At 37.2% G+C, this 16,414-nt stretch overlaps 4 protein-coding genes across 6 annotated transcripts; all 4 read left to right on the top strand.

The window, feature by feature from the left end:
• Positions 1-2,447: 2,447 nt before the first annotated feature.
• On the top strand, positions 2,448-5,416 carry LOC129318469 (transcription factor bHLH130-like). The gene is made up of 6 exons (XM_054963249.1): positions 2,448-3,348; positions 3,839-4,170; positions 4,280-4,450; positions 4,612-4,677; positions 4,773-4,841; positions 4,941-5,416. Exons 1-6 carry the CDS (start codon positions 2,880-2,882, stop codon positions 5,010-5,012), a joined length of 1,179 nt encoding a protein of 392 aa, XP_054819224.1. The 5' UTR covers positions 2,448-2,879; the 3' UTR covers positions 5,013-5,416.
• Positions 5,417-6,694: 1,278 nt separating this feature from the next.
• LOC129318472 (ras-related protein RABA4d) lies at positions 6,695-9,763 on the top strand. The gene is made up of 2 exons (XM_054963263.1): positions 6,695-7,269; positions 9,002-9,763. The coding sequence occupies exons 1-2, from the start codon at positions 7,043-7,045 to the stop codon at positions 9,441-9,443; spliced, it is 669 nt and encodes a 222-aa protein (XP_054819238.1). The 5' UTR covers positions 6,695-7,042; the 3' UTR covers positions 9,444-9,763.
• A 1,452-nt stretch (positions 9,764-11,215) lies between these two features.
• Positions 11,216-13,383, top strand: LOC129291061 (protein POLYCHOME). Of its 3 annotated transcripts, none has more exons than XM_054928195.1 (3): positions 11,216-11,362; positions 11,587-11,955; positions 12,612-13,383. In XM_054928195.1, the coding sequence occupies exons 2-3, from the start codon at positions 11,596-11,598 to the stop codon at positions 12,990-12,992; spliced, it is 741 nt and encodes a 246-aa protein (XP_054784170.1). In that variant the 5' UTR covers positions 11,216-11,362; positions 11,587-11,595; the 3' UTR covers positions 12,993-13,383. The 3 variants fall into 3 exon arrangements, with proteins under 3 accessions (XP_054784170.1, XP_054784158.1, XP_054784162.1); XM_054928183.1 differs by having other exon boundaries at positions 12,603-13,383; XM_054928187.1 differs by having other exon boundaries at positions 11,263-11,362; positions 11,582-11,955; positions 12,603-13,383.
• A 675-nt stretch (positions 13,384-14,058) lies between these two features.
• Positions 14,059-15,966, top strand: LOC129293162 (3,9-dihydroxypterocarpan 6A-monooxygenase). Its single transcript, XM_054930963.1, is given in 5 exon segments — positions 14,059-15,154; positions 15,249-15,273; positions 15,276-15,503; positions 15,506-15,770; positions 15,772-15,966. Coding segments are annotated over 5 exon segments (1,533 nt in total). The 5' UTR covers positions 14,059-14,236; the 3' UTR covers positions 15,869-15,966.
• The last annotated feature ends 448 nt before the right edge of the window (positions 15,967-16,414 follow it).

Below are 16,414 nucleotides of genomic sequence, written 5' to 3'. Positions count from 1 at the left end.
AATATTAGGTGTGTTTGTATTTAAACTAGCAAATTTTTTTAATAAAATATTGATTAATAAAACATGATTATATTTGAATAATATTTTTTAAAAAATTGATTTCGATGGTTAAACATGTCTGAGTAATTTTTTAGAATTAGTTATCAAGGCAAAAAAAAAATGCTCAAATGTTAATAATTAATCATCAATGGAAAAAAGAAAGATAATGCAGATGGAGCTTCAGAATGTAAATAGAGTTTGAAAAAAATTATAGATATTAGGATAAAAATTTTTAAAATCGAACCTAAATATGATTCTGGATATGTATCCAAGTAGGATTGTTGGCTCACAAAGTCAAGTGACCTTAATTAACTCAATAAACATGAGCCACTTAGATTCTACCATGAATAAAAATTGGCTTGAGTGGAAAAGAGGTACAAGGCTTGTAATTTCCCTCACCTTTTAAAAGGAGATTAACACGAACACGTGTTTAACTGCAAAAAAAATTAATACTATGTTAATCTGAGACATGCATATATGGTTGAATTAATTTAAGCAACGAAGATGGTTTTCTTGTTTTACTTTTTCATGGATCTGCAAAAATGAGAAGTAATGGGGCCACATCTTGAGGGTGCAAGCCTGTAAAAGTCTTTATTTGCAATCCCGAATACTTGAATTGTTTTTATATTATTATTAAAGGAAAAAAACACAAGAAGTTAATTACTTTATATAGATTTATTTTCACTCTCTCGATGGTTAGTCTCAGATGAGCACTTGTTTAAAAAAGTACGATATAGTCTCGAGTTTCATAAAAATATATTAATGTTTTTAAATAAAATTGACACAGGCTCCAAAAAAAAAAAAAAACTCTAGCAATTTAAGGTTCCTGGCCTGCCTGAATAAGCTAAAAAATAGAGACATCAAGACTTGGCTATATAATTTTTTTTTATTTGCTCGGGCATTTTAAAACCTGGTTCACCATACCATGGACTCTATTCAAAATAATACCTCATCAATATCTCACTTCATGGAATTGTGAGTGTTTTGCAGCAATTAAGGAAGTCAGCATTGTTAAGGACAAACCCAGTACGCTGGCACGAGAAAAGAAGGGACAACCTAGTGCAAGTTTACAAATATTGACAATAATCGTATAAAATAATTTTATTTTTGATGACTATAAAAAAACTTCATTAAAATTAGCTGGACGTAGCTAGAGAAGAGCTGAGTATGAGAATAAAAAAATATTATTAAAATATATAAAATATTTTCTGAGATATTAAATATTTAAAAATGTGAGGTATTTTTAAAATTCTAAAATACAACTAATGCATTTTTTTAAGTGCCGATAATAAATAAATTATTTTATATTTATTTTAAAAGTAAAATATTTTATTAAATAAATATAAATATGAAAAGATGATAGTATTAATTTATAAATAATTAACTATTTTATTAAAAGATAATATTTAATTAAAAACATTTTATATTTTTAAATGTAGAAATTACCATATTAATATCACAGACATGGAGGACAGGAGACGGATCAGGCAAGCATAATAGTTAGTATACTATTACTATTACTGTTTATAAATCACACTATTACTGATCTCTGTCTCTTAGATTACATGGAAAAGGGCTGCGCCTGCGCGTCTAATGTAAGGAAAGCCTAATGTGAGTGGTGCTTGGTGGAAAGGGAAGTATTATAAAAGGAAAGACGGCGCATGTGAACAGTGGAGAGCGAAAACGACGTGTTGACAAAAGAAAGGAAAGCCCGAAAACGACAAGGCGTAGAGGTGGTGGTCGCGCCGTAGCAGCATGAATTTGCCGTGCCCAAACCCACATTACCGGGTTAATGTATTTTTTAATTATTAATAATAACATCCATGCTCTAACAACTGTGACGTCAGTGAATTTCACCGCAGTCAGCCCCTCTTATCCTCCCCACTGGATGGGCCTCAAACCAATTTATTATTGTTCTTCACCGTTTTAAAAAGAGTCTAGACGTTTTCTTCAACTTCACCATGGTTTTCGTATTTTCTAAGATATTATTTATTATTTCAGGATCACAATGTAAATTATTTTTTAAAAATTTTATTTAGTTCAAAATATAAAATATCGAGTAAGTATTGTATATTTTTAATTATAAGATTACTTTCTTAAGTAATTAATAAATTTTTGAAAAAAATTAAATATTATATATATTATATTCAAGAAAAAATTGAAAAGGTGTAAATTTTTTTTAAAAAATGTAAGATTTTAATCATTTGTTTTAAAAAATATAAATTAATAAATAATAATTTATATTATAATCTGAATAAAATCTGCATTTTAACGAACTACTCCACAAGAGTGTGTGGTGAGGGTAGTTCAGGACCTGTGAAATTTAAATGAATGAAAGACACACGGGACGCCGATTGATGGCTTCTTTGTACTTTATTATTTGGCTGAACTCGCGCTGCAACTTTAAATAAATACTGCCTCCTCCTCTCTCTCTGTCTCTCATTATTCACAAGATCTTCCTTGCTTTCAAGACCAAATCTGAAGTTGTACTGATAATCTTTATTTATATATTGCTGCCTCCTTGTCCTTTTCACTGGATCTCTCTTCCCTCATATCTCTCCTTCCCGCCTCCCGTCTCTGCTCTGTTTTACTTTTAATTCATTCACTGCTCTTTCTATCCGGCTAGGGTTCTCTTCCGTTTCGGTTGCTTCTTCCGGAAGATCTTATCTCCACCTGCTTAGGAACTAAGCTGATAGAAAAATTCTCAGAATTTTCTCGGATAAAGGCGGTCAATCTTTTTCACTATGATTCCCCAGCTTCTGATATCCGCTTGACTTCTCCTGCTTGCTTCGAACTATATAGCGGTAGGACGTGACGAAGTGAGGATACGGGAGCATTTTATGGATTCCAATTCCTTTCTCAATTATCAGCACCAACGTCAGCCCAATTCCGGGTTGCTTCGGTTTCGCTCTGCCCCGACTTCGGTTCTTTCAAATTTCACCCAAGCCCTTGGTTCTGATCTCGGCAAGGGCGATAATCCGTGGGAGACTTCCGAATCCGATAAATTAATCTCTAGATTCGTAAATAACAACGAACCGGATTCTCCTGGTTTCCAGGAATTCGAAGCCAAGGCCCCTGAAGCACCGGCCGAGACAGCACTCAACCATATGAACTCTTATAATGGTTTGCCCCCTCACTACCCGAGGCAAAATTCTACGGCGAGTTCCGCCATGGATAGTTCATATGGTCATGGACTGGTGGGTTCATTTGAAATGGATCCTCAAACGCAGCCGAAGGGCTTCACTCCGAATCTTCTCAGGCAAAGTAGCTCCCCTGCCGGGCTTTTCTCCAACACTTCCTTTCCAAACGGTATTGTACTTTTTCTGCTTCGTCTTTTCCTTTCTGATTTTTGTAGCCTGCTTTTCAGATGGTTGATGGTTCCGAGTTTTTTTGTGGTTTCGGAATTGTATTCGAGGGATGAGAGTTACAAATTATTGCTAGGAAGCTTAGCAGATTTTAGAATATCGGTTTGCTGCATTTTTAGCGAGAAAATCTCCTGAATGGTATCCTGATAACTGATAATTTATCGGCTGAACTGAACTACCAACAGCTTATTAGTTGCGTTGTGCACGACCTGCAACTGCATCTAAACGTTTATTGAATTCTAGCTCATGAAATATTAAACACCCCTATGCTTGGCATTTTTGGTACTCATATCAACTTTCATGATAATTCCTTCCATTTGAGGATCTATACAATTATGGTAGATGGTGGATATATTGGCTCGAGCCCCCAACCCTGTTTCTTGAGTCGTTTTCTTAAATCTCAGTCGAAATTGCTGAATTGGTCGGTATTGTAGGGTATTCCAATTCTACCATTAAGGGTGTTGGAAACTATGGTGGGTCGAATGGCAGGAATAGTGAAGGGAGTCCGTCCATGAGCAGATTGAAGAATCAGTTCGGGTTCTTATCAAGAAGTGGTTCTTCCCTGGGAATGTTATCACAAATCTCTGAGATAGAGGGTGAGAACACCGAAGCAACCAACCCTGACAACGGGGGTTTGGGATCTGTCAATGCTTTTGACCCTGGGTTTCCGTACAGTTCCTGGAATGATACGTCCCATCTCTCAGAAAATCTCGGTGGCTTGAAAAGAGAGCCAAGTAACGGTGAAAAATTATTCTCTAATTCTCAGGTATAGCAATGTTGCTCATCATTTTCTTTCAGTTTTTTCTTGCCCTTTTGTTTTTCCAGTTTTATTCTTCAGGTACTTGTTCTTGACACTAATAAGTTGTGATACTCAGAATGGACCGCTTGGAAATCGGGTTCCTATGTTATCTCATCACTTGAGTTTGCCAAAACCTTCAGCAGATATGAGTGCCATGGAGAAGCTTCTTCAATTCCCAGACTCTGTTCCTTGTAAAATAAGAGCAAAGCGAGGCTGTGCTACCCATCCTCGAAGCATTGCAGAAAGGGTAAGAATTGTGTCTCTACACCATTTTCAGCGCATGGAATTCACTATCAACTTTTCGTTTGCAAAATCTCAATATGAGAAATACATTCTTCAGAGTATATTGAACTCATGAATTAATTCGTCAAAGATGATTCTAAGAATAAACTGTTTTTGGTTTTTTAGGTTAGAAGAACTCGGATCAGTGAACGGATGAGGAAACTTCAAGAGCTTGTCCCAAACATGGACAAGGTAAGCCAATATGAGACGTCCGGATCTAACACCGGAATGTAATATATAATTGCCGTGGAAGTCTTTTAGTTGAACTCCATGTTTGTCTTTGACAGCAAACGAACACAGCAGACATGTTGGACTTGGCTGTTGAGTACATTAAAGATCTTCAAAAACAATTCAAGGTATAGATACACAAGGAGAATTGAATTGGATTACCCAGGTTATGAATGACATGTTCTCATTGATGATCTGCTCTTTGAAACTTTCACCACTTTCTGCAGACTCTCAGCGAGACAAGGGCAAACTGCAAATGTATAAGCACGCAGAAGTCAGATACAAATCATGTTGTTTGAGTTGCTGCTGTGCTGGGTAGTAAGCGAAGCATGCAATGTGGGATAGTGATAGAATCGTGCCTTACAAGTTACATGCTGCTCGGAGAAATTTAAGTAGGACGTTGATGCATAAGATACTTTTTAAAATCTTTATCGCTCGCCATACAGGAAGTTCGCTGTTCTTCACCACAACATTTAGGTTCTTTCACGCTAGCAAGAGGGGTTTCAATTACAGGGTCAATAAAGGGAATAGTTATATTTGTAATTTTGTATAGCAGAATTGTAATCGATATTTATTATCTATCAGGTGAAAGTAATTTACCATCCTTCTTTTTTCAAAAATAACTTCTTTCGAATAAAACTAGTCGCGTTTCAGGGAATTGTTGCGACTTGAATGAGGTGTAGATGTGAATCGCCATTTAATTTTTGTACAGCGTCTCAATTTTATTGAATTTGTCAATGGATGGATGGGTTATGCTTATACATGGATATCGCCCTTTAAAACTTCTCAGATGGGGCATATGCAATGGAAAGTGCTGCCAAGCTTCCTTTTTTTTTTTTTTTTTATTGTTTTTAAAAAGAAGGGTGTAAAAGCAGAGGGTTATGTCAACCATCCTCTCTCTTGAACGCTCAGTTATCTGCCTGATTCTTTTGATGATTTTCCTTGCAGGGTTCTCCCTTTACTGATATAGTATGATAACTTGCAATTTGGTTGAAAAATGTTTTTGTTTTTCTTACATTTAAACTTGAGTAAAAGTGCAATCTAATTATGTATTATTTTTTCAGGAGCATCTGGTAGTCTAAATTATTAGATGGTGCAAAATGAATAATAATTTTTAAAAATAAAATATCTAGTAATTCATCATTAACTTTAGTGGATGGACGTTATATAGGGTTTATAATAATAGTAACACTCCACATCAGTGGTGCAAATGTGTAAATTTAGTCATGAATTATTTTTTGAGGAACACTAGGTAGCATCTACTATAAAAAATAGATCATCCAATACATTTTCATCAATTTTGATCAAACATCATTTATTTTTATACTCATGAGACTCACAATGTATCAATCTCTTCAATTTTTTTACCTTCTTCCTCAATTTTTAACTCGAAAAGAAGAAGTTTAAAAAGTTTTTATTTGAAAATAATTACAAAGATGATGCTAACAAAGTAAAAGAAATAATTTATTGTTAAATTAAGCTAAAATCAAGTTTCTACCATACGTAGTAAAATCAAACTTATATTTCATTAGCATTGTCCTCGTGAATGCCTTCCGATAAGAACTCTTTGAACCTCTTTTTTTTGAACTCAAATTAAGAATGGAGACAAGAAAATTGGAGGAATTAATACGTTGTGGGTTTCATAAATATAAAAATAATTTTAAAAACAACTAAATAAAAAATACTTACATAAATAAATTTTTAAATTTTTTTATTTTCAAAAATAAAAAATAGTTTTTTTAAAAAGAAAATAAACAGGCTCTTTATTTTCTCATTCGTTGATCACTAAATCTCTCAAAATAATTTAAATATTATTATTTTTAATCATCCACCCTCAAACTGTCAATCCCTCATTGAATTTAACATTACCTGATTTTTATTCTTTTTTGTACGAATTTTTTGTGATCTCGTATTATTTTTTTTTTTTCTGAGCTCATAGGGGTCGAGTACCGGTTTCACACTTACGACCATTTGGTTCCCGCAAAATGCCGTTAAACACCAGCAGGTCCCACCACACAGGACGTCGTTAATCGTTACTTGCCTGACTCCCCACCCTCTCCCTCTCCTCTCCGATTTCCTTTCCTCCAACTTCTTCGATCTTTCCTCCCAAACCCTAGCCCTGATTTCCATCCCCACCCCCCTCACTCTCTCTCTCTTTTCCCCATCTAGGTCTCCCTCTTCTTTCTTTTCTTTCCTCTTTTGTCAATGATCAATCAGCGATCCAAGCTCTGATCGTAGGAAGGCCCTACGGTAACCATTTCATGCTCGATTCTGCATTTTTATAAGGTGGGATTGAGGGGGCAATCTGTTGGGATTTGTTGCGGCGAGAATGTCGAATTTGTACGGTGATTACAATCAGAAGATTGATTATGTATTCAAAGTGGTCTTGATCGGGGATTCTGCCGTGGGGAAAACTCAGCTGCTCGCACGTTTTGCAAGGAATGAATTCAGCCTGGATTCCAAGGCCACTATCGGGGTTGAATTCCAGACGAAAACGCTCATCATTGATTCCAAAACGGTCAAGGCACAGATTTGGGACACAGCAGGACAAGAAAGGTTGGCCTTGTTAACCCTGTTCACTTCATAACTTCCATCTGCGTTTCCTTGATTTCCGAGTCTCTCTATTTATTTTGGAAGTTATAATTGAACCAGCCTTGGTTTCTTAAGAGTATTAATTTAAAATTGTGTACGTCTTTGTGGCAGTAGTGATTTTTGTCAGAACAAATAATTGTTGGTTAATTGGATGCGGAAAAATTAATGCACTATTCTCCACGAGTCAATAAAAGAAAAGATAGCGTGGGAAATTGGAATAAAGGTTTCTGCAATTACTTTAGGCAAGTAGGATAAGCCATCTTTTGAACACAACAGGAACTGTTTTCTCGATTTATTACTCTTCTATTTTCTTTTCTTTTATTCCAGATCTTAAATGAATTCATACTACACTACTGTGGTGTTTGCTGGAGGAAATGCTGAGACAAAAGTAGTATGTTTTTTTACATAACCGTGTCTGGAAGCTCTTTGTTGAGTGGGTTTTTCTATATCCTAGGATTGCTATCTAGAGAGTGTAGGAGGACCCAGGAGCAGTGGCAGAAGGGGGGGGGGGGGGCTAGCAGAGTAGCAGGGGCTGTGACCCTCCAATTTTTAAAATTTTTCTTTTTATTATATAGGTGTTACATACTTTTGTCCCCTCTAAAATTTATGAAAACTTTATGATATATGTATTTTTTAATCTGGGCTAGAAAGTTTCTTTGCTGACGATTCCACAAGTAGTAATAACAATGGATTATATGATCACTGTTTGCTTGTTTGCAATGCAACTTTCCTTGTGAAGAGAACAGAATAAAGCGGCATCTAATTTTTTATTTTGTCCAGGATGCTTTAAGCCTTCGTGGAACCTTATTTAGAGATTGATATGGTTCTCTTGTTTATAACACCAACCATTTTATTTCGTTAGAGAGAAATATATGAAAGAAAGTATGATTGCGACAGAAATCTTGAAGAATTCATACATATATGTTATTTCCTATTTTAGTGCGTGCGAGTTGTTTATTTCACTGATTCTTTCAGTATTAAGGCAATCGGCTTGTTGAGTTGTCATGATTGCATGCATTATATTTTTGTGTACAGTGCTACACTCATGCGTGAAGTTATTCTATTCTCCACTCAGACAATTAGGAGATAACTGTACAGAGTGTGCATCTGCATAAAACTGCTTCTATGGTCACTGGTCACTAACCAATAGCATGATCCATGGTCAGTGTCTTGTTGAACAGAAAGGACTAGGTTGTTTGGGGATCATGTTTTGATCAATATTGATGGAACAGTGATTGTAAGATTTGACTTTATATCGTTCACTTGGTTTATCTACTGGATTGTTAGGATAGTTGTCTTCTAGCCATGTGTACTAACTCGAGCTAGACAACCTTCTCTTTGTTGTAAAAAGAAAATATTTCAAACGGCCATTCTAAATCAACCTTTTGTTTTTTGATTAATTTTAATTTGTAAAGTCAAAAAATAATTCATAAACAAAAAAGTATGATTTGGATTGGACTTTTTGAAGAATTTTAATTTAAGTGCTTCATTAAACTAATCCAAATATTTACCTAGTGAAAATCTTAAGGCAACTTTTTGGTTGGATATGTAGGTCGTTATTTTCCTTTGGTTTGGTTTTGTTCATTTCAAATTTGCTTCGGACTTTGGATTTGATCTGAGAGCGTAGGATTTGTATAGCTTGAACTTTTGTCTACTTTTGTAACGTCTGAGTGTTACCTATTATTGTGTGCTTCAGGTACAGAGCAGTTACTAGTGCATACTACAGAGGTGCTGTTGGGGCAATGTTAGTGTATGACGTGACAAAGCGTCAGTCATTTGATCACATGGCTAGATGGTTAGAGGAACTGAGAGGTCACGCGGACAAAAACATAGTGATTATGCTGATAGGCAACAAATGTGATCTGGGAACTCTTAGAGCGGTGCCAACTGAAGACGCAGAAGAGTTTGCGCAAAGAGAGAAACTGTTCTTTATGGAGACATCAGCGCTAGAGTCCACCAACGTGGAAACTACTTTTCTGACCATTCTAACGGAGATATACCGAATAATAAGGAAGAATACATTAACTTCCAATGAGGAGGGAGAGTCGAGTGGTTCAGGGCTGTTGACGGGAACCAGGATTATTGTTCCTAACCAGGAGCCAGAAACTGGCAAGAAGGGCTGCTGCTTTGGGTCCTAGCTTTACTTTAGATGCTGCTTCCGCATACTCCTCTTACCTTTGTACTTTGTAGAGAGGCTTCGTATGGTTCTTGGTCAGGATTTTATGTTTGCCCCTTGTCATTCCTTTTTTCCCCTCTTTCGAACTTCTTAGGATCTAAATTTGTCGATACAAATTCTCACCAGATGAGATGCCTGAACGCACGCTTGGAACTTCAAATGTTACCTGCATCCTTAGGATTGAGTATTTTGTATAACTTAGACCGGCTTTACTTAGTCTTCACAGACGTAGTGGATCTATTTCAATCTTTCAGGTCGGGCGTTCTCCCAATGTTTACACAATTACAGTGTTTCATAGTGATACACATAAAAGCACGTTCGGATTGATGAGCAAAAATTCAAGACTTCAATGAAAAATAAACTTTATTATATTTAAAAGGCCATGATTAAAAATGAAAATATGATTGAGTAAAAATTAAACTTTATTTTATATATATATATATATATATATATTTGAGTTAAAAAGGGCAAGCGTAGCTTGAAAGAGTGCAGTTACGAGGAAACGAAAATAACTCCCTTCATTAAGGTATGAAGGAAGAACAAAATCAAAACAGGTAATCGTGAACGTGCAATTATAGGCACTTCTCGCGACTAGGTCGTCACAAATGAGGCCTTCTTTATGGGTATGATGGAGTTCGAAGTCTTGCAGTCCATTGAGGTGAGCTTGATCTGTTGAATGATATCCCAGGTTGGGTGTTCTGGAGTACCATCTCTGACAACAAGATTCAGGGCTTCAAGAGAGTTTGTGAACATTTTAACACGAGGAAATTTCCGTTGATGACAGATATCAACTCCGGCTTTTATGGCCAGAAATTCAGCTTCAGTACAGGAGACAGAACCAAGGTATTGTTCAAATCCTAGAAACCAAGTTCCATGAGAGTCTCTGATTATGCCACTACACGCACCTGCTTGTGAGTTCAACACTGAGGCGTCAACATGTAGTCGAAGGAATCCCAATGAGGGGGTGACCAGGCTGTATCATCTCTGCTTCTGGTTTGAAAAATAAAGCATTTTTTCTTGTGTGTGGACCATATCAAGTGATAGTGTGATGGGTGGGATTATTATCATCGCAAAATGTGTGTTTGGAGGCAGACAATTATCCTTTATTAAAATATAAAATGCACTAGAGATGCTTCTTCTTCTTCAAGCCAAACCAAAGGACGCAGTTCCAAAATCTAGTTGGCCATTAGTTTCACACATTCACTCAAATCAAATCACAAGATACAACAAAAATAGAAAATTAAAGTAGTGATTATGAAATTTGATCAATGATTTGAATTGTTATAGGCCCAGTGATTCCTCAACATCTAATTACATCTCCACAGTGACAAGTAAAGCTGTTGTGCATAGGTCTGATCTATGTTAAAAAAAAAAAAAAACTTCCCACTTATATTAGCGTGTAATTCCTTGAATGACTAATTGAGTAGATTAAATTCATTGCAAGCAAAACATGACTTTCTACAATTAGTGAGTGTATTTCTAAAATAAAAACTATAGAAAAACATTGAATAAATTTGGATTATTTAGTCTTAATTTAGATAGTCCAACCACTGAATGCAGTGACGAGGGGTCCGGGATTGAAATTGGATTACAATAGTTTAGTCATATTGGAAGGTCCAAATAAGAAACAAATAGTTACAGTAAAGCCCAAAGAAGAATTTGATTTCAATGTAATCCCGCCTTTCGGCTAATTTGAAAGGGGAAGCACGCTCCCACACGTGTGGAGGTTTTGTTCTCAATCTCATCATCATCTTTAAAGACCGCCATTTTTCAATTTCAAAATTTGCCCATTTCGTTTCTCCCTCAAAACCAACCTTCTCCTCCATCTTCATTTCTTCACGCGCAGAGACACCGCCATCAATAACCCCAGCCATTTTGAAGGTAACGCTGTCTACTCTATTCTCCTCAACTTCGTTACTCTTACCACTCCATCATCCGATCGATCTGCCTCTGTTCCACAATGAGGCATCTCGGTCGTTCTTCGTTTCGTAACTGGTGACCCAAAAAGATAGGAATGTCGTCTTCTCGTCAAGTTAGTATTCTCGGATCTCCAAACCAAAATAAGTAATGCTGTGTGTTGTTTTTTCTTTTTCGCTGAAGCTTAGATAATAGATATGCCGGAATCAAGAGACAGATTGTCAAGACCCCTTGACATTGCAGCAATATTTGCTCGTCGGCGAGCTAATATTTCTGGCATTCTCGATGACGAGTTAGAGTCAGCTTTATTCGGACCCATCGTAAGACGACAGACCTCTACCTCGACGAATAACGGCAGTGGAAGGGGCCGTTTCGGGTCCCCAAGGACGATTGGGCGCGGACGTGCACGCGGGCTTAATCTTTACAGGTCCTCCGCTACGGGTTTGGAAAATACTCCGCCAGGAACGACACGGCGGGGGAGGGGGCGACGCTCACGGAGTCTTCTACCTTCTTGGCACCCAAGAACTCCTCTGCGAGACATCACTGCGGTTACGAGGGTAAAGAACACTTATCTGTTGCTTGTCGTGTTTATGATTATTATTATTATCATTATTATCTTTTATATCTGCTTTAGGGTTTTCTTGCTATGCTAGAACATCGTTGTATTTGGCAGTATCTGATTTATAACGTGAATACATATGTATACAAGAAGAACACCGTATATTGAACTCGCGATTAGCTTTTTTTCCCACTCTTTTTAACTTCCGATTTTTTGATTGGGTGCGTCTGATTAACAGTTATTCATGAATGAAAGGACATGTGCTCAATTAATTTTTGTAAAAAAAAAAAAAGTAAATATTCGTTTGAACTTCGAATTTTTCTTGGTTGTTTTGTATTTTATTATAACACTATTCTTCCGGCACGAACCCAATGATATTTTTACTTTCTTCTTTAGACCATCTTTTGCCATGCGGGAATAGCTGCAAGCCATTGCAGGGAGCTGCTTTTTTGTCTAGGCGGGCCAATTTTTTGAAAACTTGCAAAGATGAGTCATGTAATGCATATAATAAAGGAGGCAGAAGAACTTTTTTTTCACATTTATTGCATTTTGAGGCATGCCGGTTGCTGTCCAGTATTGTGGTGTCGAGGCATTCTGCTTGAATTTGGAGATTTTTGTAAATTTCATAGTGCTAATTTCTATCAGGCAATCCAGAGGAGGAGAGAACGCTTGGGAGATAACGAGGGCCAGCAAACTGAGAGTCCAAATCCTTCAGATCAGTTGCTCTCTGATCCTTCTATTATAGTGTCTAGTCCTCAACTCGAGCTTGGCACATCAGTGAACTCTTCAAGTGCAGTTGTCGGTGTTAAACTCCAAACACCTTCTGCCGGTAAAGCGCCAATGATTTTACTTGATATTACAACAAGCAAGTCAGAAGGAGAATCGGAACTTCTAACGCCTCAGAAGCAACTTCTAAACTCTATTGACAAAGTTGAGGAAGTTGTTAGGGAGGAATTACAGAAATTTAGGAGAACGCCTACAGCAAAAAAGGCAGAGAGGGAAAAAAGAGTTCGTACATTGATGTCCATGCGCTGATTTTTGAAGCATATAACACTTGCATTTGGAGTTAGGACTGCTTAGATATCTGAGATCGGAACAGAAGGACAGCGAACCTCTGGTGCGATCAATCATTATCTGATGATATCCTCCAGTTAGTTGTTTCAGAAGCTGAAATTTGGTTCCCAGTTTGCTTGTATCAGTTACTTTTGAAGCCTGGTTTATTAGGTGTTAAAGAACTTTACTCTTACTTTTAGCGGAACGTCCTGAGCAGGACAAGTAAGCATGTTGATGTGTACTGGAGATTATTTGATTTAAGGATAGTGCATCCCTTGTGCATACTAGTTATAGTGGCAGTTTCAACTGTTGAACTCATGGATATTATATTCCTCCTATTGGTTACCAAGTATTATGACGGCAAAATTATACATCCTACGGAGTTCTTCCCTGCTGCTGTTATCCACCATCTATATTCATTTTCCTCCTACGGTGCAATGGCTCGAGGTGGTTTATTTTATTCTGCGGACAGTTTCTCTGTTGACGTCATTCTTCCAAAATATAAAATAAGTCTATCGATAATCATTATTGTACGAAAGAATCGGCGTGATTGATAAAATAGAAGATCTTCAAATTGATGGTTTGGGTTTGTTCAAAGTTGGTGCAACGTAATTTGTCTTCTTTAATCAGAAAACCATCTGGCTCTTAATTTTTTATTTTTTACTTGTAAAAATTATAGTGTGATTTTTTAATTTCAATCAAGGACAAGTTTACTATTCCTCCATTCAGCCTTAGTTTTGTCTGGACAATTGCAAGTGAGCCCTTTCACATAATTGAGGAGGAAATAGCGGACCCTTTGATGTTATCATCAAGGAAGAATCACATTTAAAATCTTAAAAAATAATTGTTTACAGAAAAAGACCAATAACAAATTTTATTTGAAAAACATAATTTTATTTTTCATTTTATTAACAATTAATTTTATATTTTTTTTGTTTGTAAATAATTGTCTTCTTAGGTCTTTAAATGTGATTGTCTCTAAAAACAATTACAAAATGCTGAGAGATTTTGCTTTCAAAAATAACATCATTCTATTGCCTTTCAAACATCTCATATACTGGCGCACGCCGAAAGAAAGATATCTTCTAACAATCAACCAAAGTTACTCATTCTTTTAACATGAAATTGTATTGGTAATAAATTAATACATTATAAATAAGCCACCCATCTCAACCTTTGAACTCCAAACTACATAAACCTTATTTTCTGGTCAAAAGAACCGAACCATGGCTGCCCTTACCGACAGCATCTTGTTCTACAGCATAAGCTGCTTAGTGTTGTTGCTCGTCTGCACTGTGCTTTTCATTTTCAAGTCCTTTAGCATACAACTTGTGAATTCTGGGAGCAAACATCGTACCCCACCGAGCCCACCGGCTCTACCTATCATTGGCCACCTTCACCTTGTTGGCTCAGTCATTCCCAAGTGTTTCCAGAGCCTGGCTCGCCTTTATGGCCCTCTCATGCGGCTTCGTTTAGGTGCGTCCACAACCTTAATTGTGTCCAACGCTCAAGTTGCTGGCGAAGTTTTCAAAACCCATGAACTCAACTTTTGTTATCGCCCAGAGTTTGGATCCTCTGATTATTGCCCCTACAAAGGCTCTTATTTCCTCACTGCCCCTTACGGTCCGTACTGGCGTTTCATGAAGAAACTATGCGTCACCCAACTCCTCTCAACCTCCCAGATCGGTCGCCTCACTTATGTCCGAGACCAGGAGATCAAGCGCCTTTTGGATTCTCTTCTGCAGTTTTCTAGTGAAGCTAAGGCTTGTGATTTGAGCTTAAAGTTCACTACTTTGACCAACAATATCTTATGTCGGATGGCTATGAGCACCACTTGCGATGCCGAGCAGATTCATGGGCTGGTTCGTGAGTGCTTGGAGTTAGGATCTAAGCTAAGCTTAGGTGAAGTTTTGGGACCTCTTGCAAAGTTGGACTTATTTGGGTACGGGAAAAAGGTGGCAAAAGTTAAGGGTGAGTTCGATCAAATACTGGAGATGATCATGAAAGATCATGAGGAGAAACTTAGTCAGATGTGTTCTGAAGCAGAAGAGAGGAGAGACATGATGGACATATTATTACAAGTTTATAGAGATCCAAATGCTGAAGTGAAGCTAAAAAGAAACGACCTTAAGGTTTTCTTTCTTGTAAGTCTCATTTTCCCTTCTAATTTCTCCAACCCCCCCCCCCCTCACGATAAACATATGAAACTGTTTGATGAATATTCATGTTATGTGGAAGGAAATACTCCTAGCAGGCACAGACACTACTCAGTGGCGTTGCAGTGGGCAATGGCAGAGATCATAAACCACCCAAGAGTATTGGATAAGCTAAGGGAAGAGATGGATTCAATAGTAGGGACAAGAAGATCAGTCAAAGAGAGCGATGTTCCAAATCTGCCTTACCTGCAAGCAGTTGTGAAGGAGGTTCTGAGACTCCACCCATCAGCTCCTTTTGCTCTCAGGCAATGCGCAGAAGACTGCAACATCAACGGCTACATCTCAAGGGACAAACCAGGACCCTCGTCAACGTCTACGCTATCATGAGGGACCCACAAGTGTGGGCCAACCCTGAGGAGTTCATACCAGAGAGGTTCTTGGGTGGATCTCAGAGTCTGATGGAAATGAAGGGTCAAGATCTCAGATACGTTCCATTTGGGAGCGGAAGAAGGGGATGCCCTGGGGCATCCCTTGCTGTGACTGTGATTCAATCCACCATTGCTGCATTGATTCAATGCTTTGATTGGAAAGTGGAAGGTGGAAACCAAAGTTGATACGGCAGAAGGGTCAGGATTCTCTGTGGGATTAGCCAAACCACTTGTTTGCTACCCTATCCATCGTCTTGATCTATTTTCGGTTTAGTATTCGTAAACAATAAGATTGAAGGGTTCTGCTTCCTTACGGTTTGTCTTTTGTATCTTAACTGTAATTAAAGAAAGAAATAAAGTTGTTTCTATGCATGTGATAGTTGATTGGTGATGCCCTTTGACGAGATCTTAAAAAAAATCTATATGCATAACTTAAATTCTCATTTTAAGCCTAAGATTCGTTCAAACTCTAGCTCTCAACTCTAAAACATTATAAAATCATTATATCTAAGAAATTAAATTGACTCCCATTATCTTAAATAAATCATTGGGTTTGGTCAAAACCTATTAAAGAATAAAGGAGAAATCCCCAACTCTCAAATTTCAGAAAATTCACATAAGAGAAGGAAGAATGATTATGAAGCTTGCCTAAGTATTAATCTAGCTTAGATTGCTCTCAAAGTAGTCAAAATGTGAAACCCTAGCAGACCCGTATCCTTGCTCGATTGCCCCTTGCATTCTTTCTTCTCCTTCCTTTGTTTAGACGTGTGCCAGTGTTTGTTCAATTTAAATTTTTGCACATCTGTTGTAACACAATGTG

This window comes from Prosopis cineraria, unplaced genomic scaffold (genome assembly GCF_029017545.1).
Source record: "Prosopis cineraria cultivar Desert tree isolate PC_DT_omini unplaced genomic scaffold, ASM2901754v1 PC1, whole genome shotgun sequence".
Lineage (NCBI taxonomy): Eukaryota > Viridiplantae > Streptophyta > Magnoliopsida > Fabales > Fabaceae > Prosopis > Prosopis cineraria.
The sequence above is the reverse complement of the archived record's forward strand: the minus strand, read 5'-3'. Positions and strand labels throughout refer to the sequence as shown.

What these genes read in the sequence shown, in the direction of transcription:
- LOC129318469 (XM_054963249.1), top strand. Translation starts at nt 2,880, where the DNA reads ATGGATTCCAATTCCTTTCTCAATTATCAGCACCAACGTCAGCCCAAT. An exon ending in AATTATTCTCTAATTCTCAG is followed by an intron (nt 4,171 to 4,279) that starts GTATAGCAATGT and finishes TGTGATACTCAG; the next exon opens with AATGGACCGCTTGGAAATCG. An exon ending in CTCGAAGCATTGCAGAAAGG is followed by an intron (nt 4,451 to 4,611) that starts GTAAGAATTGTG and finishes TTGGTTTTTTAG; the next exon opens with GTTAGAAGAACTCGGATCAG.
- LOC129318472 (XM_054963263.1), top strand. Translation starts at nt 7,043, where the DNA reads ATGTCGAATTTGTACGGTGATTACAATCAGAAGATTGATTATGTATTC. An exon ending in GACACAGCAGGACAAGAAAG is followed by an intron (nt 7,270 to 9,001) that starts GTTGGCCTTGTT and finishes TGTGTGCTTCAG; the next exon opens with GTACAGAGCAGTTACTAGTG.
- LOC129291061 (XM_054928183.1), top strand. Translation starts at nt 11,596, where the DNA reads ATGCCGGAATCAAGAGACAGATTGTCAAGACCCCTTGACATTGCAGCA. An exon ending in ACATCACTGCGGTTACGAGG is followed by an intron (nt 11,956 to 12,602) that starts GTAAAGAACACT and finishes AATTTCTATCAG; the next exon opens with GCAATCCAGAGGAGGAGAGA.